Here is a 20,908-nt window from a genome sequence, read left to right on the forward strand (position 1 = left end):
TGTCCGCTGAGTGTTTATACTCTTCTTAAGGTGGAATAATGCTTGTCCAAACACAGAACCACAAAGTCTTTCTCTTCCGCAAAAAAAAAATTCTGTGTGTTTTTGTTTCTAATACCACTCTTTGCCGATAACAATTTCAGAAACCTTAAAAAACAAGCTTTTTTTTTTAAAGGTAACCAGATTTCTTCTTTGTTTTAAAAAATTCTTCTCTTACATTTAATTCTTTTTTCCAGTCAAGAAGTGGATGAAGCTCAAACGGTTAGCATTTTTAGGAATTCCTTTCTTCTGGGGAACTGGCCAGGCTGAACACAATGGCAAAAGGTAAGGAACATACACACAAACCGGAATGCAGGTGAATAGGGATCAGCAGGTTGTGGTCAGTGAAGTCTTACTCTGAGTAGACTCATTAAAATTAATGAACCTAAGTTGGCCATGTATATTAACTTCAATGGGTCTACTCTGTGTAGGACTAGCATTGAATGCCACCTGGTTTTTGGGAAGGTGGGGAGTTAGAATTTTTGTTTCTTGAAAAGGAAGAGGAAAATCCTTAGCTCGGTGGTAGAGCTCACTCTTTGCATGCCGAAGGTTGCATACTCTGGCTTCTCAAGAGAAGGATTTGGGGTAACCCTGTTACCAGCTGGATTAGATGGACCAGTGGTCTAATCTGGTAATTAAAGGATATTCTAGAGTTGGAAAAGGTTCAGAAGAGGGCAACCAGAATGATCAAGGGGATGGAGCGACTCCGTTATGAGGAAAGGTTGCAGCATTTGGGGCTTTTTAGTTTAGAGAAAAGGCGGGTCAGAGGAGACATGATAGAAGTGTATAAAATTATGCATGGCCTTGAGAAAGTGGATAGAGAAAAGTTCTTCTCCCTCTCTCATAATACTAGAACTCGTGGACATTCAAAGAAGCTGAATGTTGGAAGATTCAGGACAGACAAAAGGAAGTACTTCTTTACTCAGCGCATAGTTAAACTATGGAACTTGCTCCCACAAGATGCAGTAATGGCCACCAGCTTGGATGGCTTTAAAAGAGGATTAGACAAATTCATGGAGGAAAGGGCTATCAATGGCTACTAGCCATGATGGCTGTGCTCTGCCACCCTAGTCAGAGGCAGCATGCTTCTGAAAACCAGTTGCCGGAAGCCTCAGGAGGGGAGAGTGTTCTTGCACTCGGGTCCTGCTTGCGGGCTTCCCCCAGGCACCTGGTTGGCCACTGTGAGAACAGGATGCTGGACTAGATGGGCCACTGGCCTGATCCAGCAGGCTCTTCTTATGTTCTTATGTTCTTAAGTCACCTTAATGCATTCATAGTACATGCACCTGTTGACACAGGCATTTTCCTTGATCTCTCAACCTGAGTCTCCTGTTCGAATTGCTGCATTTTAATAGGATTGTTTTATTGTGTATTTTAATTATGGATGCTTATATTTTAATGTCTGTGGGTTGTCTTCAGCTAAGTCCTACTCAGAGTAGACCCATTGAAATGAATAAACCTGTTAGTTATGTCTATTAACTTTGGTGGGTCTGCCTGGGATAGGGCTGGCACTGAATGCCACCTCTGTGAAATGGGTTTTTGTACTTTGTAGAAGCTTATTAAGTGTTATGTAAGAATTACATAAATGATGTGCTTTATGCTTTGTTCCGTTGCTCTTGTGTGTATGTGTTTTATATAGCTACAGATTTATGGTGATGGAAAGATTAGGAGAGGATCTGCAAACCATCTTTGAAAGAGAAGGGCGAAAGTTCAACAAGGAAACTGTTCTGCAGATTGGAGTTAGAATGGTAAGTATTGGACTCGTAGCAGTGTAAAGCTCTGTAAAGCCATTGAGTTGAGGCCGCTACGTGTTATCTAAGTAATCTCTGACAGATGCTTGTGTACTCTTTCCTGGAAGGAAGACCTCTGAGGACTAAATTCTGCGACCTCATCCAGCAATCTCTTCCATTGCAGTGCTGTTTTTTAATATATATATAAATAGTAATTGTTTATTAATTTTTCTTCAGTTGTGCTTAAATTTATATGTTTTTTCTTCCCCTTTTTTGAGTGTGTTAAATGTCAAGTGTTAGGCTGGAAATCTTATTTTTGGAAATAAAAAAGAGCTAAAAATGATACTGCTGTTCTATAGAGCTCCCAGCATTGCCCCTTGTGGATTGCTAATGAGGTCTGTGGCTACTGAGCTTCAATGTTTATTTATTTATTACATTTATATCCCACCTTTCTTCCCAGAAGCTCAAGTTGGTGTATGTGATTGCCCCCTTCGCCCCCCCCAGCAGCTCTCCATTTTAATCTCACCACAGCCCTGTGATTCACAGAGCAGCAGTGATCCCTGATTTAAACCAATTTCCCCTTGCTCTGTAGTTGAACAGCCTTCTGCTTGCTGTTTTCATTTTCCAGGCTGAACTTCTAAACCTGGTCCCTGAGCTTTGTGTGTGTCAGTGCCTCCAAATCACCATGACATTCTCAATATTTAGTGTAGTGGCGCCTACCCTTTGGAATTCCTTCTCCTTAAATATTAGACAGGCACCATCTCTGTTATCTTTTTGGCACCTACTGAAGACCTTCCTCTTTCAACAAGCCTTTTAAGGAAAGACCTTATCCCAGTCTGCATCTTTGTTGGAATTGCTTTTTATAATGTTTTAAAACTTTTTTTAAAAAATAGATGTTTTTGAAGCTTTTAAAAATGTTTTTTAAGATATTTTGTTTTAGTATGTTTTTAATGGTGGTTTTGTTTTAATATATTTTCAAGTCTGTATTTATGTGTTAAAGTGTTTTTAGCGCTTTTGTTGGCCGCCCTACTGGGATAAAGTGTGGGATATAAATTGAATAAATACCTGTATAAAATAAAATGTTACGTAGCATTCTTCCCCCAACCCCGATGTGTCATCTTATGAGTTCCCACGCTTACTTGAGAAGCCTGTTGAGCACAGGATGTATATTGCATAAAAAACAAAGGGTTTTCAGTGCTAGTTCTACTCAGAAGAGACCCATTGAAGTTAATAGACAAGACTATTTTAGGTTCAAGAGCCAGTGTAGCGTAGTGGTTAGAGTGTTGGACTATGACCTGGGAGTCCAGGGTTCGAATCCCCACACAGCCATGAAGCTCACTGGGTGACCTTGGGCCAGTCACTGCCTCTCAGCCTCAGAGGAAGGCAATGGTAAACCCCCTCTGAATACCGCTTACCATGAAAACCCTATTCATAGGATCGCCATAAGTCAGGATCGACTTGAAGACAGTCCATTCCATCTTAGGTTTAATAATTTCAGTGGGTCTACTGTGAGTAGCTGAATGGAACCCACACAAACCCAAACCAATATACTTTGAAATCTGCTCCTCTGATTTCATGAACCATTAATACTGCGTTGTTGCTGATATGGCTGCAGTGCAATCAACCAAGATGGGAGAACTGGAGTGCTTGGTCTTAGAGGAGAGCATTGATATAGTGAGCATAACCGAGACCTGGTGGAATGGAGAAAACCAGTGGGATACGGTTATCCCTGGATATAAACTATATCGGAAGGACAGGGAAGGACGTATTGGTGGCGGAGTCGCTCTATACGTGAAAGAAGGCATTGAATCCAGCAAGCTCGAAACCCCAAAAGAGGCAGACTCCTCCACAGAATCGTTGTGGGTGGTGATACCATGCCCCAGGAGGGACTTAATACTGGGAACGATCTATCGTCCCCCTGATCAAAATGCTCAGGGAGACCTTGAGATGAGATATGAAATTGAGGAAGCATCCAAACTAGGAAATGTGGTAGTAATGGGTGACTTCAACTACCCGGACATAGACTGGCCGCATATGTGTTCCAGTCATGACAAAGAAGCAAAGTTTCTAGATATTCTAAATGACTATTCCCTAGACCAGTTGGTCATGGAACCGACCAGAGGGACGGCAACCCTGGACTTAATCCTCAGTGGGGACCGGGACCTGGTGCGAGATGTAAGTGTTGTTGAACCGATTGGGAGCAGTGACCACAGTGCTATTAAATTAAACATACATGTAAATGGCCAATTGCCAAGAAAATCCAACACGGTCACATTTGACTTCAAAAGCGGAAACTTCACAAAAATGAGGGGATTGGTAAAAAGAAAGCTGAAAAACAAAGTCCAGAGGGTCACATCACTCGAAAATGCTTGGAAGTTGTTTAAAAACACTCTATTAGAAGCTCAACTGGAGTGCATACCACAGATCAGAAAAGGTACCGCCAGGGCCAAGAAGATGCCAGCATGGTTAACGAGCAAAGTCAAGGAAGCTCTTAGAGGCAAAAAGCCTTCCTTCAGAAAATGGAAGTCTTGTCCGAATGAAGAAAATAAAAAGGAACACAAACTCTGGCAAAAGAAATGCAAGAAGACAACAAGGGATGCTAAAAAAGAATTTGAGGAGCACATTGCTAAGAACATAAAAACCAACAACAAAAAATTCTATAAATACATTCAAAGCAGGAGACCATCTAGGGAGGCGATTGGACCCTTGGATGATAAGGGAGTCAAAGGTGTACTAAAGAATGATAAGGAGATTGCAGAGAAGCTTAATGAATTCTTTGCATCTGTCTTCACAGTGGAAGATATAGGGCGGATCCGTGAACCTGAACTAACATTTGCAGGAAGGGATTCTGAGGGACTGAGACAAATAGTGATAACGAGAGAGGAAGTTCTAAGCTTAATGGACAATATAAAAACTGACAAATCACCAGGCCCAGATGGCATCCACCCGAGAGTTCTCAAAGAACTCAGATGTGAAATTGCTGATCTGCTAACTAAAATGTGTAACTTGTCCCTCGGGTCCTCCTCCGTGCCTGAGGACTGGAAAGTGGCAAATGTAATGCCAATCTTCAAAAAGGGATCCAGAGGGGATCCCGGAAATTATAGGCCAGTTAGCTTAACTTCTGTCCCTGGAAAACTGGTAGAAAGTATTATTAAAGCTAGATTAATTAAGCACATAGAAGAACAAGCCTTGCTGAAGCAGAGCCAGCATGGCTTCTGCAAGGGAAAGTCTTGTCTCAGTAACCTATTAGAATTCTTTGAGAGTGTCAACAAGCATATAGATAGAGGTGATCCAGTGGACATAGTGTACTTAGACTTTCAAAAAGCGTTTGACAAGGAACCTCACCAAAGGCTTCTGAGGAAGCTTAGCAGTCATGGAATAAGAGGAGAGGTCCTCTTGTGGATAAGGAATTGGTTAAGGAGCAGAAAGCAGAGAGTAGGAATAAACGGACAGTTCTCCCAATGGAGGGCTGTAGAAAGTGGAGTCCCTCAAGGATCGGTATTGGGACCTGTACTTTTCAACTTGTTCATTAATGACCTAGAATTAGGAGTGAGCAGTGAAGTGGCCAAGTTTGCTGATGACACTAAATTGTTCAGGGTTGTTAAAACAAAAAGGGATTGCGAAGAGCTCCAAAAAGACCTCTCCAAACTGAGTGAATGGGCAGAAAAATGGCAAATGCAATTCAATATAAACAAGTGTAAAATTATGCATATTGGAGCAAAAAATCTTAATTTCACATATACGCTCATGGGGTCTGAACTGGCGGTGACCGACCAGGAGAGAGACCTCGGGGTTGTAGTGGACAGCACGATGAAAATGTCGACCCAGTGTGCGGCAGCTGTGAAAAAGGCAAATTCCATGCTAGCGATAATTAGGAAAGGTATTGAAAATAAAACAGCCGATATCATAATGCTGTTGTATAAATCTATGGCGCGGCCGCATTTGGAATACTGTGTACAGTTCTGGTCGCCTCATCTCAAAAAGGATATTATAGAGTTGGAAAAGGTTCAGAAGAGGGCAACCAGAATGATCAAGGGGATGGAGCGACTCCCTTACGAGGAAAGGTTGCAGCATTTGGGGCTCTTTAGTTTAGAGAAAAGGCGGGTCAGAGGAGACATGATAGAAGTGTATAAAATTAGCCATGGCATTGAGAAAGTGGATAGAGAAAAGTTCTTCTCCCTCTCTCATAATACTAGAACTCGTGGACATTCAAAGAAGCTGAATGTTGGAAGATTCAGGACAGACAAAAGGAAGTACTTCTTTACTCAGCGCATAGTTAAACTATGGAATTTGCTCCCACAAGATGCAGTAATGGCCACCAGCTTGGATGGCTTTAAAAGAAGATTAGACCAATTCATGGAGGACAGGGCTATCAATGGCTACTAGCCATGATGGCTGTGCTGTGCCACCCTAGTCAGAGGCAGCATGCTTCTGAAAACCAGTTGCCAGAAGCCTCAGGAGGGGAGAGTGTTCTTGCACTTGGGTCCTGCTTGCGGGCTTCCCCCAGGCACCTGGTTGGCCACTGTGAGAACAGGATGCTGGACTAGATGGGCCACTGGCCTGATCCAGCAGGCTCTTCTTATGTTCTTATGTTCTTATGTTCAATCCAGTACATGTCTATTGAGCCCCATTGGGTTTAATGGGACCTACTCTCAGGTAAGTGTATATTGGATTGCAGCCTTAGGGCGCAATCCAACTTGCATTTACGCCGGGCTGAGGGGAGTTGGATGCGGCAGATCTCTAGTTGAGCCAGCTGGGTCCCAGCTCAGCTGGGCTATGTTGTTGAAAGTCTCTCAGCCCAGCTCAGCCGAGACTGGCACAAGTGGAGCTGGGGTAAGCCGGCGTAAGGCCCCAAAATGGGGTGTTCCGGGGCTGTGTCTGAGGAGTAGCCAAGGTGAAGGGTCTTAGGCCACATCCAACTTGTGTTCGGAGCACTTCTGCAGGTCGCAATCCAGGGAAAAGTTATGCCAGGAAAAAGGTCGGTCTAAGAAAATAACTGCAATAGAAGTCAGTGTAGAGTGCTTACTCTCTGGCAGGGGTATTTATTTATTGTTTGATTTATATCCCGCCCTTTCTCCCAGCAGGAGCCCAGGGCAGCAAACAAAAGCACTGAAGACACTTTAAAACGTCATAAAAACAGGCTTTAAAATACATTAAAGCAACTTTAAAAACATTTTTTTAAAAAGCTTTGAAGAAATCTTTAAAAATAGGTTAAAAAACATTTTTTTAAAAAGATTTAAAAATGCATTAAAAAGCAATTCCAACTGAGACGGAGATTGGGATAAGGTCTCTGCTTAAAAAGCTTGTTGAAAGAGGAAGGTCTTCAGTAGGTGCCGAAAATATAACAGAGATGGTGCCTGTCTAATATTTAAGGGGAGGGAATTCCACAGGGTAGGTGCTGCTTGGGAGAGCAGGTTTTTACTTTCTGGTCCTTGTGTGTAGATCCTGGCTGAGCTGGCATTCAGCCAACCCAGATGCAACGGAACTTTACGCCAGCTTCTCCTGCTCCAGCACAACTTACGCTGGCTTCCCCTGAGTTGGATTGCTCTGTGTGTCAGTTAAGATTCTGATCAACTAAAAAGGGACTCCTGATTAACTGGGCAGGGCCTATATAATCCATGTATTTATACAAAGTGTGTGTGGCAAGCTCCACCTTAAGAGGCATTGCCTCTTTTCTCTCACATGAGAAGTTTCTTGATTCAGAAATATTTTTTCCATATGTAGATTTAATTGACTGAAATTGATATGATTTGTTGAGATTTTTTTTAAAAAAAATGGTATACAGACCTTGTTATTTACTCAGTGATATTGGGACGCTGGTGTATTGTGGCCGCTGGGAGGGCACTGGTCCAAACCTGTCCTCAGAGATGAACTTAGTAAATGGGTTTAGATCAGCCCCTCTCTCCTCGACCCTCATCTGGTAAATAGAAGAAATATTACTGAATTATCTTACAAGGTTATTTTAAGAGAATGTGCTGCCCATTTTTCAAAGCACATTTTTTGCAAATGCTGTTTGTTTATTATTATTTACTAAACTTCTATCCCACCCTTCCTCCCAGAAGGAGCCCAGGGCAGCAAAGAAAGGACAGAGCACTAAAAACATCTTAAAACATCTCAAAAACAAAATATCTTAAAAACATTTTAAAAATAAAACTTCTTTAAAACATTTTTTAAAAATCTTTTAAAATATATTTAAAAAAGTAATTCCAAAACAGACACAAACTGACATAAGGTCTCTACTTAAAAGGCTTGTTGAAAGCCTTTTTCTAAAAATACATATATATACCCCAATTTCATATGAAAAATCTGCATATCTAATCAAAATCTCAGTACACGCCTTCTACCCTGAGTTACAAAAACGATCAGCCTTTGTAGTTATACTTTCCTCTTCAGTGTATAACCTACCAACTAAAACTTGCTGACTCTTTGTTTTTCCCTCCTCTGCTAGCTGGATGTCTTGGAATACATTCATGAACATGAGTACGTTCATGGGGACATTAAAGCAGGAAATTTACTTTTGGGCTACAAAAATCCACATGAGGTAAATACCACTTCTTCCTGTGACCACTTTATTGTTACATTTCTAGCATTGCTGTAGTTCATGGTAGAATATATGTATTTTTTAATGTTAGTACTTGGTAGAATCAACCATGGTTTAAGGTTGCATTTGGTTTATGGTAGGAACGGCTAAACCATGGGTTGGTCTGGGCCCACTAAGCTACAGCAAATCCCCCCCGTACCTAAAGTTTTATCTTCTGATCTGATTGGGCAATAAACCTCTCTGTACTGTAGAGGGGAATCTCTAAAAAGGTAGGCAAATGTATGACATTTTTACAATTAGTGCTGCTGCTGCTGCTGCTTTGATTTATTACCTGCTCTTCACCCAGGGTAGGTCATAACAATTTGAAATACAACTTTAAAAACAGTTTAGAAGAAATTACAATCACAAAAGTAGGGTGGGTCCTAAGTTATACATCTCAAGTGCTGAAGGCGTGTAGAGATATGTCTTCAGAATTTGACAAAAACTGTGCAGTGAAGGTGCCAGGCACACCTCTGTGGGGAGGGAGTTCCACAACTTAGGGGATGCTATAGATAATGCCCTCTTCAAAGTCTCCACCCCCCAGGTTTCTGGGGACAGTGCAACTACCAAGAGGGACCCCTCTGCTGATCTCAACAGCTGAGAGGGTCTGTAGGGAAGGAGGTGGTCTTTCAGATATTTGGGGGCTAAGTCATTTAGGGCTTTAAATACTAACATCCATGCCTTGAATAGCTTCAATCTTAGTGCTTAAGCACCCAGTGCTGCCTTCCTTTCAGAAGTGTAAAGGCAGCATTTTACATGAGAACATAAGAAAATGCTGTTGGATCAGGCCAGTTTAACCGTGCACAGTACTGGGGTGGGTGGAAACACTTCCTTTTAATTTGCATACATGAGCACTGAAAGTATGCAGTGCCTGCTTTTATTTTAACTTGAGACAGCTTATATACTCCATAATAGAACAAATGCAGTATTTAAAAAGTTGGAAGTACAATGTGCAATCATGTTTTTGAAGTATAAGACATGTATGTTAAGGTAGCTTCATATGGTCTAGGTGCAGCTATGTGCATGCTGCGAGGACTTGTGCAGAGTGGCCTCTGCAACTTGAAATCATCCTGTTCGATCCGTATGCGCCTCGGTGATTGTGTCCATGCATGCATGGGCCAGCTGGATGAGGCTCCCTGCCTGCAAATGCCATTGAAGTCAATGATAACTCTTTGCCCCCCAGGTATAAATGCTTTGGGAAGTTCAGGTGTTGAGTCTTCAACTGCAGTTGATAGCTGCTTTGCTGTTAATAACACCGCCACTGAGTTCCGTGGTCTTAATTAACTTGGCCTGCTAATACACTGCTGATCCAAATTTATTACTGAGCTAGCAAAGCAATATGCCTCACCAGGTTTTATATGGCAGCTGTATTGACTATAAACAATTAAAAGATGAAACTATGAAATACATCCCATATTTTGTAATGCTCTTCCCTCAGAATGTTTCTGTCTACTATCATGTTGCTGTGTCTTGACACCAAGTTCCCTACTCAAGATGTTTTAAACATAGGTAGTTGTCTTATACTGAGTCAGGCCTTTGGGCCTTCTAGTTCATTACTGTCCACATTGACTGGCAGTGGCTCTGCAAGGTTTCAGGCAGGGGATCGTTCCCAGCCACACTTGGAGGTACTGGAGGTTGAACCTGGGACCTCCTGCATGCAAAGAAGATGCTCTGCTATGGGCTGCAGCTCCTCCCACTGGATAATTGGGGCGTGTGCATTATTTTTTTAAAAAAAGTACTTTGATATTCTGGATCCTTGGAGTTATGAAAAAGTAAATGGTAAAACTAACCTTGATAGGTTGTATAATATTACCAAGGGTTTTTTTTTAATAGCGCTTTACTTTAAGGACTGTTTCTGTGGCAGGATTGCCAGGACAGGACTATTAATCAATTTGTTTGCTCATAAAGATATCCAGAAGTGCATTTATTATTGTTGTTGTTGTTGTTGTTGTTGTTGAAATTGAGGATCTGCGGAAAGTTTTGCTTCTGCACCCATATTTTTTACTTTTTCTGGCTGGTTGATTGCTTTATTTATTTATTTATTTGTTGTACTTATATACCGCCCCATAGCTGAAGCTCTCTGGGCGGTTTACAGTTAGTAAAAACGTTAAAAACAAATATACAAATTCAAAACACATCTTTTAAAAACAATTTAAAACACAATTTAAAAATTTAAAACAGTTTAAAAACACATGGTAAAATGCCTGGGAGAAGAGGAAAGTCTTGACCTGGAGCCAAAGAGATAACAGTGTTGGCGCCAGGCGCACCTCGTCAAAAGGGTCATTCTATAATTTGGGGGCCACCACTGAGAAGGCCCTCTCCCTTGTTGCCAGACTCCCAACTTCCCTCGCAGTAGGCACCTGGAGGAGGGCCTTGGATGTTGAGCGTAGTGTACGGGTGGGTTCGTATTGGGAGAGGCGGTCCATCAGGTATTGTGGCCCCAAGCCGTGTAAGGCTTTATAGGTTAAAAACAGCGCTTTGAATCGAGCTTGGAAACATACAGGCAGCCAACGCAAGTGGGCCAGAATCGATTTTATATGTTCGGACCCTCTGGTCCCTGTTAACAATCTGGCCACTGCATTTTGCACAAGCTGCAGTTTCTGAACCATCTTCAAACAGCTTTGCCGTTGCAGCTGCTCTCCTGGAAGAATATATTTATTATTTTATTTATATTAATTTATGAATCACTTTTCTCATAAGTCTCAAGGTGATTTACAATCATCTAATAAAAAACAACTAACAGTAGGTTTTAAAACAGTACAAATAAACACCTAACATTGTTCATAAGTTCAGTGAGTTTCCTGAATCTGATATAATTTGGACTCTTTCTAAAGAGGCTCACCTGGAACCTACTTTTAAGACCTTTTTCTTTCAGGGCTTTTAATTTCATTTTAACACTTGTTGTTTTAACATAAATGATTGTAGTCCCTGTTTAGCTGTAGTTTCGCAGGTTATTACTGCTGGAAATTTCCGCACCAAGAAAGCTGCTTTGGAAAAAATAAAATCATACTGTAAATATACTCTGAATATAGAAGTGTTTACAAACGATTTTGGGGTGAAATATTCACAGGTGCAGTGACAGTATTATAGGCAATGCAAAAGTATACTTCCTCTTTTTAAATGGATGGGGTAAAACAAGTAATTATTTGTTTATTTGTACTCCGGTGACAAAGGGAGGCAAATAGAACCAATATTCTTTTCCTTTGACCTACTAAATGATGTGTTGGGAATTGTAAGATGATCAGAATTTGCTGGCCTCCGGAAGGTCAACGTACTGCTGATTTCATCCACTTGTAGGGAGGGGTTAGGCAATTTGGTGAATCTTCAGGGCAAAAGAGCATTTCTCTCATTAGTAAGCCTCTTAAATGGGCAACAATTGAGGGTTGCTATAGTATATCAAGAGGCTGATACTTCTGCTCTGGCAACAGTATTCAAAGCCCTCTTCAAACTCTTTTTATCAGTTCTGTGATCAGGTGTTAAGCAAGCGTTTATATTTACAGCCTACTCTTAATCACATTTCCTGGGAAGTGTGCCTTCTGAATTTTATTCATTTCTAAACGTATTTGTATACAGCCCTCTTGCAAAACATCAAGGTGATGTATAGCAACATTTTAGTTTTTTGTGTTTTTTTTTAAAAAAAACACTTTAAAAGCAATATATACCTAAGCAGGGACAGGGAACCAAATGTGGCCCTCCAGCCTTTTTGTCTGGCCCTCAGGACTCTGCACCCCTCACAGGCCCTGCTTCACCTTCCCAAGTGTTTTTGCTTGGCCGGAATGTGGCCTTGACCTCTGATATTACCTGGGTGGAGGATAGAAGAATGTGTGTATGTGTTGAAACTAGTCTACCATACAAAGGTAAATTTCACATCAGTTGGCCTGTCTGCTTTTGCCGCTGGCCCCGCTCACCACTGGCATGTGGCGCTCAGAAAGCTGCCCAGAAGTGAATGTGGCCCTCAGACTGAAAATGGTTCCTCATCCCCGAGTAAAATATAATAATCACTAAAATGACTGGCTACTCAATAGACATTTTAAACAACTGTATAGACCTGCCGGCATTAAAAAACAACAACAACAAAAACTCTTGAAAGTTAGTCTATTAATTTCATTCGGTCTACTCTGAGGAGAACTAGCATTGGATGCAATCCAATAGGTTTTGTGAACCAGTGTAGCGTACTAGTAACGGTGGACTGTCCTGTCCCAAGCATGCATTTGCAATTGGTCTTGGCTACCCGAGAAGTTAGCAAATAGCATGGTTATTTACATGCCCAGTTCCACATCTGAGAAACCTCAATTGTTGTGCTGCTGCTGGTGTAATCAGGAGCAAATTTCTTACCACATCTAGGAATGGATGAATCTGCCCATTTTGGTTCTCTTTCTTTCTCATTTTTCCTCCATTGTAAATTCAGTTCTCTGCATTTCCACAATAATTTGTGATTATTTACTTTTAAAAACTCATGGAAATTCATCAGCATTTTAATGCAAATTTCTACTAATAAACACATTTTTTTTCCTTTGGGGAATGTTGTTCCATGATCGCCCAGGCTGCGGGTTTCCTTGACTGAACCGCTATTGCAGCAAGGAAAACGTTGTTCATCCTTTGTTGTTGTTATATGTCTTCAAGTTGATTACGACTTATGGCTACCCTATGAATTTTTTGGATATATTCATAGGGTTTTCATGGTAAGAGGTATTCAGAGGTGGTTTACCATTGCCTTCCTCTAAGCCCGGTATTCCCAAGCAGTCTCCCATCCAAGTACTGACCAGGCCTGACCCAGCTTAACATTGAGATCAGACGAGATCGGACCTGTATAGTATCCCTAACCCATATTTTATCTCCCTGACACCTTACAGCAACATTTTTTTATCCTATGGGTGGAGGATCAGGAAAATAATTTCTTCTTTCAGAGATGATTTTCTGTCCCATTAAAGGTGTTTAAACTACTTTGGAAAATGGTCAATAAAAATTCTGTTTTTACATTTAAGCAATGTCAAAATTGCAGCCCTAGTTCATGATTTAAAAAAATGAAATAAAATTAAGCATGCCTCCATACCTAGATTGATGTAATATTATGATGCTAAGCTCAACGATAAGCCAGTTTCACCAAGTTGCATCTTCCGTCACATTGACTTGATTCATTATTGTCTTCTGGCTCAGCTAAGTTGGGTACCAAGCAATGCAAGTATACTAGGGGATACAAGAGAAAATAAGAGTCAGTCAACCTGACAAAACTTTATGCCTTGTCCCAGATTTCCAAACGCTGCCTCCAGTCTTTAATCTTTGGATCGTAGTTTGTACAGGTCGTCAGGTGAGAAATATAATCAGTATAATCTTGAAAAGCTCTTGCCCCTGCAGGAAGAGAGAGCTACAGTCCTGGTGCCATGCTCCAAATAGGCACAGGAAATGCAGAGGCAAGAAATTATTTTTTAAAAAAAGCCACAGAGCAGCCATCCCAAGACTGTCAACCTGCCGGGGGTGCAAACAGGAATCAGTACTTTTAATAGAATCAGCTACAAGATAGCTTGCCTGCCTGCCTTTTTCTAAAAAAGACAAGGGAGGCAGGAAAAAAAAGGAGCCCATCAAAAGCAATATGATTAAATTAAGAGCAAGGTCACTCTTGTGCTTTTTGTATTTTTCAGGGCAGGAATTTGCCTGCCAGGAAAACACAAAACTAGTTGGAGAGTGACGTGGAAAGTAGTTTCTCCAACTTAGCAGTGTGCAAATTAAAAGTGTGATTTTTCTTATGTTGACTATGCTTGAAATAGAGGTGGCTGCTTCCAAGGTACGGTCAGATGTCATTCTCAACCCAGCAGCAAAAAGTGGGGGGAGGGGGCATAGCTGTGACTAACATGAAGGGACCCTGTACTTCTGAATTTGCCACTATGCTGCTGCTCCCATTAAATATTAGACAGGTGCCGTCTCTGTTATCTGTACGACACCTACTGAAGACCTTCCTCTTCCAACAAGCCTTTTAATTAGAGACCTTCATTCCAGGCTGCATCTATATTAGAATTATTTTGAAGATGTAGTTGTTGTTTTATTGGTGGTTGTTTGGTGCCCTGGGCTCCTTTGGGAGGAAGGGCGGGATATAAATTTAATACATAATGATGATGATGAAGTCTTGTTACTGATCTGATACATTTAAAAAAAAAAAAAAGGGACAGAAGGTTTTCAGGTAAGCAGATGGAGGAGAACAGAAGATGAGACTGGCCTTATCCCCTTTCCCATTTAGCTTTCTGCTCCTGTTCCCAAAACCAGCTACAAAATGAGGTGGGATTTTGAAGGGGAAAGGAGAGCCACGGTGGCTGAATGACTGTCTCCACCCTTTTGGGAAATTTGGCCAATGCTCTGTATTCTAGGCTGTCCCCCCCCCTTTTTTTTTTTACAGCAGTGGTGAAGAACTCTTTTCGGCCCACTGAGCCAGATCTTTATTCCTACCCCTGAGGGCTGATTTAGTAGTGGGTGGAACCACCCACCGGTCATTAATTTAACATAATGACATCAGGTGCCTGATACCTGTCAAAGCACCATTGCTAGGCTGCTACTAGTGGATTGTCGGGCTTTGGGGAAGCACTGTACAAAGCATTCGGCAATCCTTGTGCTCAGCACTTCCAAGAGGCTTGTAAAGGACTTCGCACATTGCTTCCAAAGCGCCTGACAGTCAAGCTGGTTGGAGACTGGGAATGGCGTTTGGACAGGGAAGCACTGGGCAAGCTGGTTTGCAGGCACCGCCATTTGGAAGTGCCTGCAAAGCCCCTTGTGACCGAGGCCTGCCCTTACCTGACCCTTACCTGACCCACACCTGATGTCATATAGGACTTCAGGTGTAGGATAGGTGGGCGTGGCTTGACCAAAATGGCCTGATTGGCCAGATTTGGTCAGTGGGCCAGAGATTCCCCAACCCTGATGCACAGTAACAACAAGAACAAAAATATTTATATTACGTTATGTTTGCTTTTTGGAAAACTTTATGTGATTAAAAAAAAAATCTTTAGAGTATCCCCCTCCCTCCACATACTTCTAGTTGATGTGTTCTGGATGCAAGCTCATTAAACAAGTGTGCAGGAAGGCAACCACTGGAAGTTAAGAATACAGCCAGGCTTGCTTCAGACATCACCACCACTGGATCACCATTTTTGCTTACTTCTGCCAAATCCAGGCACTGCAAAATTGACCGCAGGGGTCTGCCTTTTCAGGATGATGTGGGTCTCCCTCTCTTTCTTTTTGTGATGGTGCTCTTGGAAAAGTTTCAAAGGCCTCTGTTCAACTACAGAGAGACATTTTCTCCTGGAGCCTTTCCTCCCTAACACCCACTCGCCAGAAGGAAAATGAGTATGTTATGCAGCTGGTGTTTGTGGGAAAAACTTTTCCCTCCGTTCTTTTTTCTGTAAGCTTGGCTGTTATGAACTTCTTGAAGGGCTTGCTGTTGAAAGATAGGATCTGTCGTGTCTGTGTGTGTGAGCGTGTTTAGTAAGGAGGAGATGGGGTCCCCTATGCAGCATGAAGAGAGATAAAAGACATATTTGCACTTTATGATGTCCGGATGCCCACCTGGAGAGAAGATAGCTTAGGAACAAAACAGACTAAATTTCCATTCCACTCTGAAATAAGACAGGGTATAAGGAGGCACGCAACTCGGAAGGGGGAGGGTAGCTCTTAACAGCCCCCAGATGTACATATTTTATCCTGAGATGCCATTTGGCTTAATAAAATGCAGATCTGAGAGTCTCCTTAAGCCACCATTTTCCTCCAGCTTAATTAGAAAGGTTATACTTTTTCAGAGGACAAAAACATCATTCATTTCTCTTCTTCTTGTCTTCCAGGTTTATCTTGCTGATTATGGACTCGCCTACAGATATTGTCCCAATGGGAACCACAAAGAGTATCAGGAAAATCCTAAAAAGGGCCATAATGGGACAATAGAGTTTACCAGCTTAGATGCCCACAAGGGAGTAGGTAGGTTTCACTTCCTCACACACACCCCGCGTGTCCCAACGTCTTCCCTGAACCCTTCAGAAACATTTTTTTGGGGGGGGGGATGAATCATGTAGCACACTGGAACAGCAGTGGATTTCAGTGCCGCTTCATGGGCCTATGCGTGGCAACCTCTTCTCCCACATGGTCAACGTGGCTATCTGTGGTGTGGCAAAGGAAGGCACAATACAAAACAGTGAATTTTGAGTAATGCTGCAAGGCAAGGAGAACTTGTTATGCACTGTTAGGGATGGATGAATCTCTCAGTGTGCGTTGTGACGCCCTTCCCTGGCTCTCCCTGTCAGGTTCCTACCTGCTCGTGGCTACTGCCTGTCACTAGGCACCACCAGGGACTCCACCAGTCCGGACTGTCCTTTTTTATGGTTTCTCTCCCCGCTCTAGCACAGATCTCAACAGATCCCCCTGCTAGGCAACCACCAGTCACGTCCTAATACCAGTATTCCCAGAGACTCTGAATACTTGTATTGTTATTCTCTTCACCGCTGCCACCATTTGTTACAGTTTCCCTTCAGCCTTGGTCATTACCTTACCCTCCCTTCTGGTCTGTGAAACCCCAGCCAAGGATCAGGCCTTTGGTAAACCAAATTAAGTATTTATTAAATATAACAAAGATAACAAAGATAACAAGATTTCTTCATAAGGCACATAAGCATATGGTTTTATCTAATACTAATCCGAACTCCACCCCCTCCTTTTCCACACTCTCCTGACAATCAACTCTCTCAAACCCACCAAAACAACCCACTCACTTTCATCACATCCCATCACTTCCAGATTCCACTGTCACTCTTCCTTTTATACGCTCAGCCATTTTAAACACTCAGCCAGTCATCCAGCATTCTACTGCCCATTCACTCCCCCTCCTCTTTCACTCCACTTACCATGTATCTTCTAAACAAACAACACTTACCATATATACACTAATACAGGAACATCACATGCATTTCTGTCTTTTTTTTTTTTTCATTCTTAATTCATGTTCCCGCATTTCACACCACTTTGTGAATTTCTTTTTTTATTGGCTTTACATTTCCGGCATAAACCATTGGTATTGGTATTAATTTGATCAAATTGTGCTGCAGTCAAATACCAGCAAAATATTAGCTTGTAAAAGCTTTCTTTAAGACTGATGATTTCTGTGTAATTTGGGGCATTTAAAAAAGGTAAAGGTGTCCCCACACTTATAGTGTGAGTCGTTTCCGACTCTTAGGGTGACGTCTTGCAACATTTACTAGGCAGACCGTATATATGGGGTGGGATTGCCAGTTCCTTCCCTGGCCTTTCTTTACCCCCCAGCATATGCCGGGTACTCATTTTACCAACCACGGATGGTTGGAAGGCTGAGTGGACCTCGACCCCTTTTACCGGAGATTCGACTTCCTCCTTCCGTTGGAATCGAACTCTGGCCATGAGCAGAGCTTCAGCTGCGTTACCGTCACTTACCACTCTGCGCCACGGAGGGCCATTAACCACGCATTTAACCATGGCCATTTCCAGATACCAATTGCTATTTCCCTGCCCATCTCATTCTCCCATCTAGATTGATAAGAGTTGACTGGTTCACTCAAATTCATAATGATTTTATATATCTTATTTAGAGTTTGGGTGAAGTATCTGATAAGGAGGCTTTTGAATTCATTCATTTCTTATAAGGGACCAAATTTTGTTATTCATGAACTTCCAAACTTCCTTACTGTTAGAGCCATACAACAGTGGAACCAATTACCTAGAGAGGTAGTGGGCTCTCCGACAGTGGAGGCATTCAAGAGGCAGCTGGACAGCCATCTGTCGGGAATGCTTTGATTTGGATTCCTGCATTGAGCAGGGGGTTGGACTCGATGGCCTTGTAGGCCCCTTCCAACTCTACTATTCAATGATTCTATGAATGATGTTTCTCAGTTGTAGATATTGAAAAAAATGGGTTGATTTTGCTGCATGTTCTCTTGAATGCTGAATTGACCATTGCGACGTCCTTCTCTGGTTCTCCCTGTCAGGTTCCCACCTGCTTATGGCTACTGCCTTTCACTAGGCACCACCAGGGACACCACCTGTCAGGACCGTCCTTTATATGGTTTCTCACTCTGCTCTAGCACAGATCTCACTAGATCCCACTGCTAGGCAGCACCACCAGTCACTTCCTGTAACCAATACTCCCAGAGACCTTGCCTCAGTCTCTCTATAGCTTTTTACTTTGTGACTGTGTGCCTATGCTGTTCCCAACCCCCTTGTATCTTTATATATAAAGCATACAACTCTGGGTTGCTCGGGATACTTGACTTGTTACAATTTCTCCCTTCACCGCTGCCACCATTAGATACAGTTTCTGTTCAGCCTTGGTAATTACCCTTCCCTCCCTTCTGGTCTGTATATCCCCAGCCAAGGATCAGGTCTTTGGTAAACCAAGTAAGCATTTATTTACTAACAACAGGAAATAACAAGATTACTTTAGGAATGTTTCACAAGTGTATGGTTTCATATATGACTTTATGTTTCTGTTCATATATATACTCTTTAAGTATCAGCCAAATACAATCCAAACTTCCCCCAGAACTCTGCCAACCAACCCTCACCAAATGACCTCACTCCAACCAACTCAACAACTTCTCCCCCCCATCACTCACAAACCTCCATTTATACCTTCAGCCAGCCAGCCACTCAGCTAATCATCATCCAGCATACTTCAGCTTCTCACCCATGTACTCTCCCTTTCTCCTTCAGTCAATTACCATACATCAACTAATAGACCCGCACTTACCATATTTACAGATGCTTAACCTACAGGAACATCACAACCATCTTTAAATAGTAGTCTACTTGCTGTAAATCTAAAAGTCTTCCAAAGATATAAATTTCCTAGCGAACAAATTTCTCCTAATATACTCATTTTTGTATGCAGTTTTGCCCAACATAATGCATTTTTTGCTAAGCCATTTTCCCTTAACGTAGGAAGCTGCCTATCAGGGTTGTTAGGAGACCCCCTACAGCTACAATTCCTAGAGTTCCCTGGGAAGAGGGATTGATTGTTAAACCACTCTGGGAACTGTAGCTCTGTAAAGGAAATAGGGTGTTCCCTAACAACTCCCAGCACCCTTCACAAACTAACCTTCCCAGGACTCTTTGGGGTAAGCCATAACTGTTTAAAATGAAATAATAGTGGAATAAATGTATGGTGTGGGTGTGTTCTAGGTCATTTGAACATTCCACAAGGGGATTCCTCTTCCAATAAGCCTTTTATCCCAGTTTGCATCTGTATTGGAGTTGTTTTAAGTGGTGTAGTGGTTAAGGTGTTGGACTACGACCTGGGAGACCAGGGTTCGAATCCCCACAGAGTCATGAAGCTCACTGGATGACCTTGGGCCAGTCACTGCCTCTCAGCCTCATGAAAACCCTATTCATAGGGTTGCCATAAGTTAGAATCGACTTGAAGGCAGTACATTTACATTTTTTAAAGATGTTTTTATTGCTTGCTTGCCACCCTGGGCTCCTTTGGGAGAAAGGGCAGGATATAAATTTTAACAATAATAATAATAGCAGCACTGCTTCAGATTTGAACAATTCTTTCTCTAGACAAACTTAACAGTTGTGTACCCGAGGCAGAGGCCTCTCAGTGTGCTTTTATTTCTTGCATGGAGCTGTACAGTCAGGTCAGTAGGGGATTACAATTCTCTCTCACTGCTTCCGGCCTGACTTAGGCGTGGAATTCGTTCCGTCTGATTTTTGCAACAGACCAACCCTTTTTGACATTCCTGAACTTGCTGGCATGTCAGGATGCATCTTTCGGTTAAATGATGCCAGGAGTGGGGGACCTCAGCCCCGGGGGGTGGTGGTCAGACCTGGCCCTTAGGACACTCCGGAGCACACCCCTCACCAACCTCCTTCCATGCCATCCCTGAGTAGTTTTTTCTGGCTGGAAAGTGTGTCCGAACTCTGATGGTGACTCATGCTTGGCTGGATGGAGGGTAAGAGAGATATGTAGAAATTAGCCTTGGAAAAAAATTACATGAATTGCTTCACTCTCTTTTGCCTCTGACTCTACCCACCACTGGCATGTAGCCTCTGAAAGGTTGTCTAGAAGGGAATGCGGTCCTCGGGCTGGAAAAAGTTCCCCGCTCTGGAATTACATACTTCTCCAGATTTTGCAATGCAGGTTTGGCCCCTAAAAGTATGCACAATATATATATATATATTACATTTTTAAAAGATGTGATTTGTGAAAAGAGTACGTACAAAATGTATACAATTTACCTGTGGATCTTTTGTGCATTGTTACCGAAAGTCCACAAAGAATAGCACAGCAAAACCGATGTAGAAGAGACATAGGCTGATCCCTTCGTCTCTAGCCTGGCTGATTCTTCACCTCATACCAAAGCTTTTGAGGCTCATACAGTTCCTCCTGAATGTAGTTTGAAGGCCACCAGTTGAACTTGGTGATCATTTTGGCCCTTTCCAACTGTCTTCTGCTGTGCTGTTGGCAAATTGACTCTTCTTGTTCCTGATTAAATTTTCTCTGCTCAACATTACATAGCTTGAGCAAGAACAAGAAGCAAAGTGTTAACTTAAAAAAAAA

The 20,908-nt window shown here is 42.2% G+C and overlaps 1 protein-coding gene across 3 annotated transcripts in view; it reads left to right on the forward strand.

The window, feature by feature from the left end:
* Window positions 1-20,908, forward strand: part of VRK2 (VRK serine/threonine kinase 2) — a 92,371-nt gene that overhangs the window by 18,753 nt on the left and 52,710 nt on the right. For all 3 annotated transcript variants that reach the window (XM_061625774.1, XM_061625773.1, XM_061625776.1), the window contains exons 5-8: window positions 234-321; window positions 1,676-1,784; window positions 8,215-8,307; window positions 16,170-16,302. In XM_061625774.1, coding sequence (XP_061481758.1) covers window positions 234-321; window positions 1,676-1,784; window positions 8,215-8,307; window positions 16,170-16,302 — 423 coding nt within the window. The remainder of the gene's footprint in view (window positions 1-233; window positions 322-1,675; window positions 1,785-8,214; window positions 8,308-16,169; window positions 16,303-20,908) is intronic.

Source organism: Rhineura floridana, chromosome 4, assembly GCF_030035675.1.
Source record: "Rhineura floridana isolate rRhiFlo1 chromosome 4, rRhiFlo1.hap2, whole genome shotgun sequence".
Classification (NCBI taxonomy): Eukaryota; Metazoa; Chordata; class Lepidosauria; order Squamata; family Rhineuridae; genus Rhineura; species Rhineura floridana.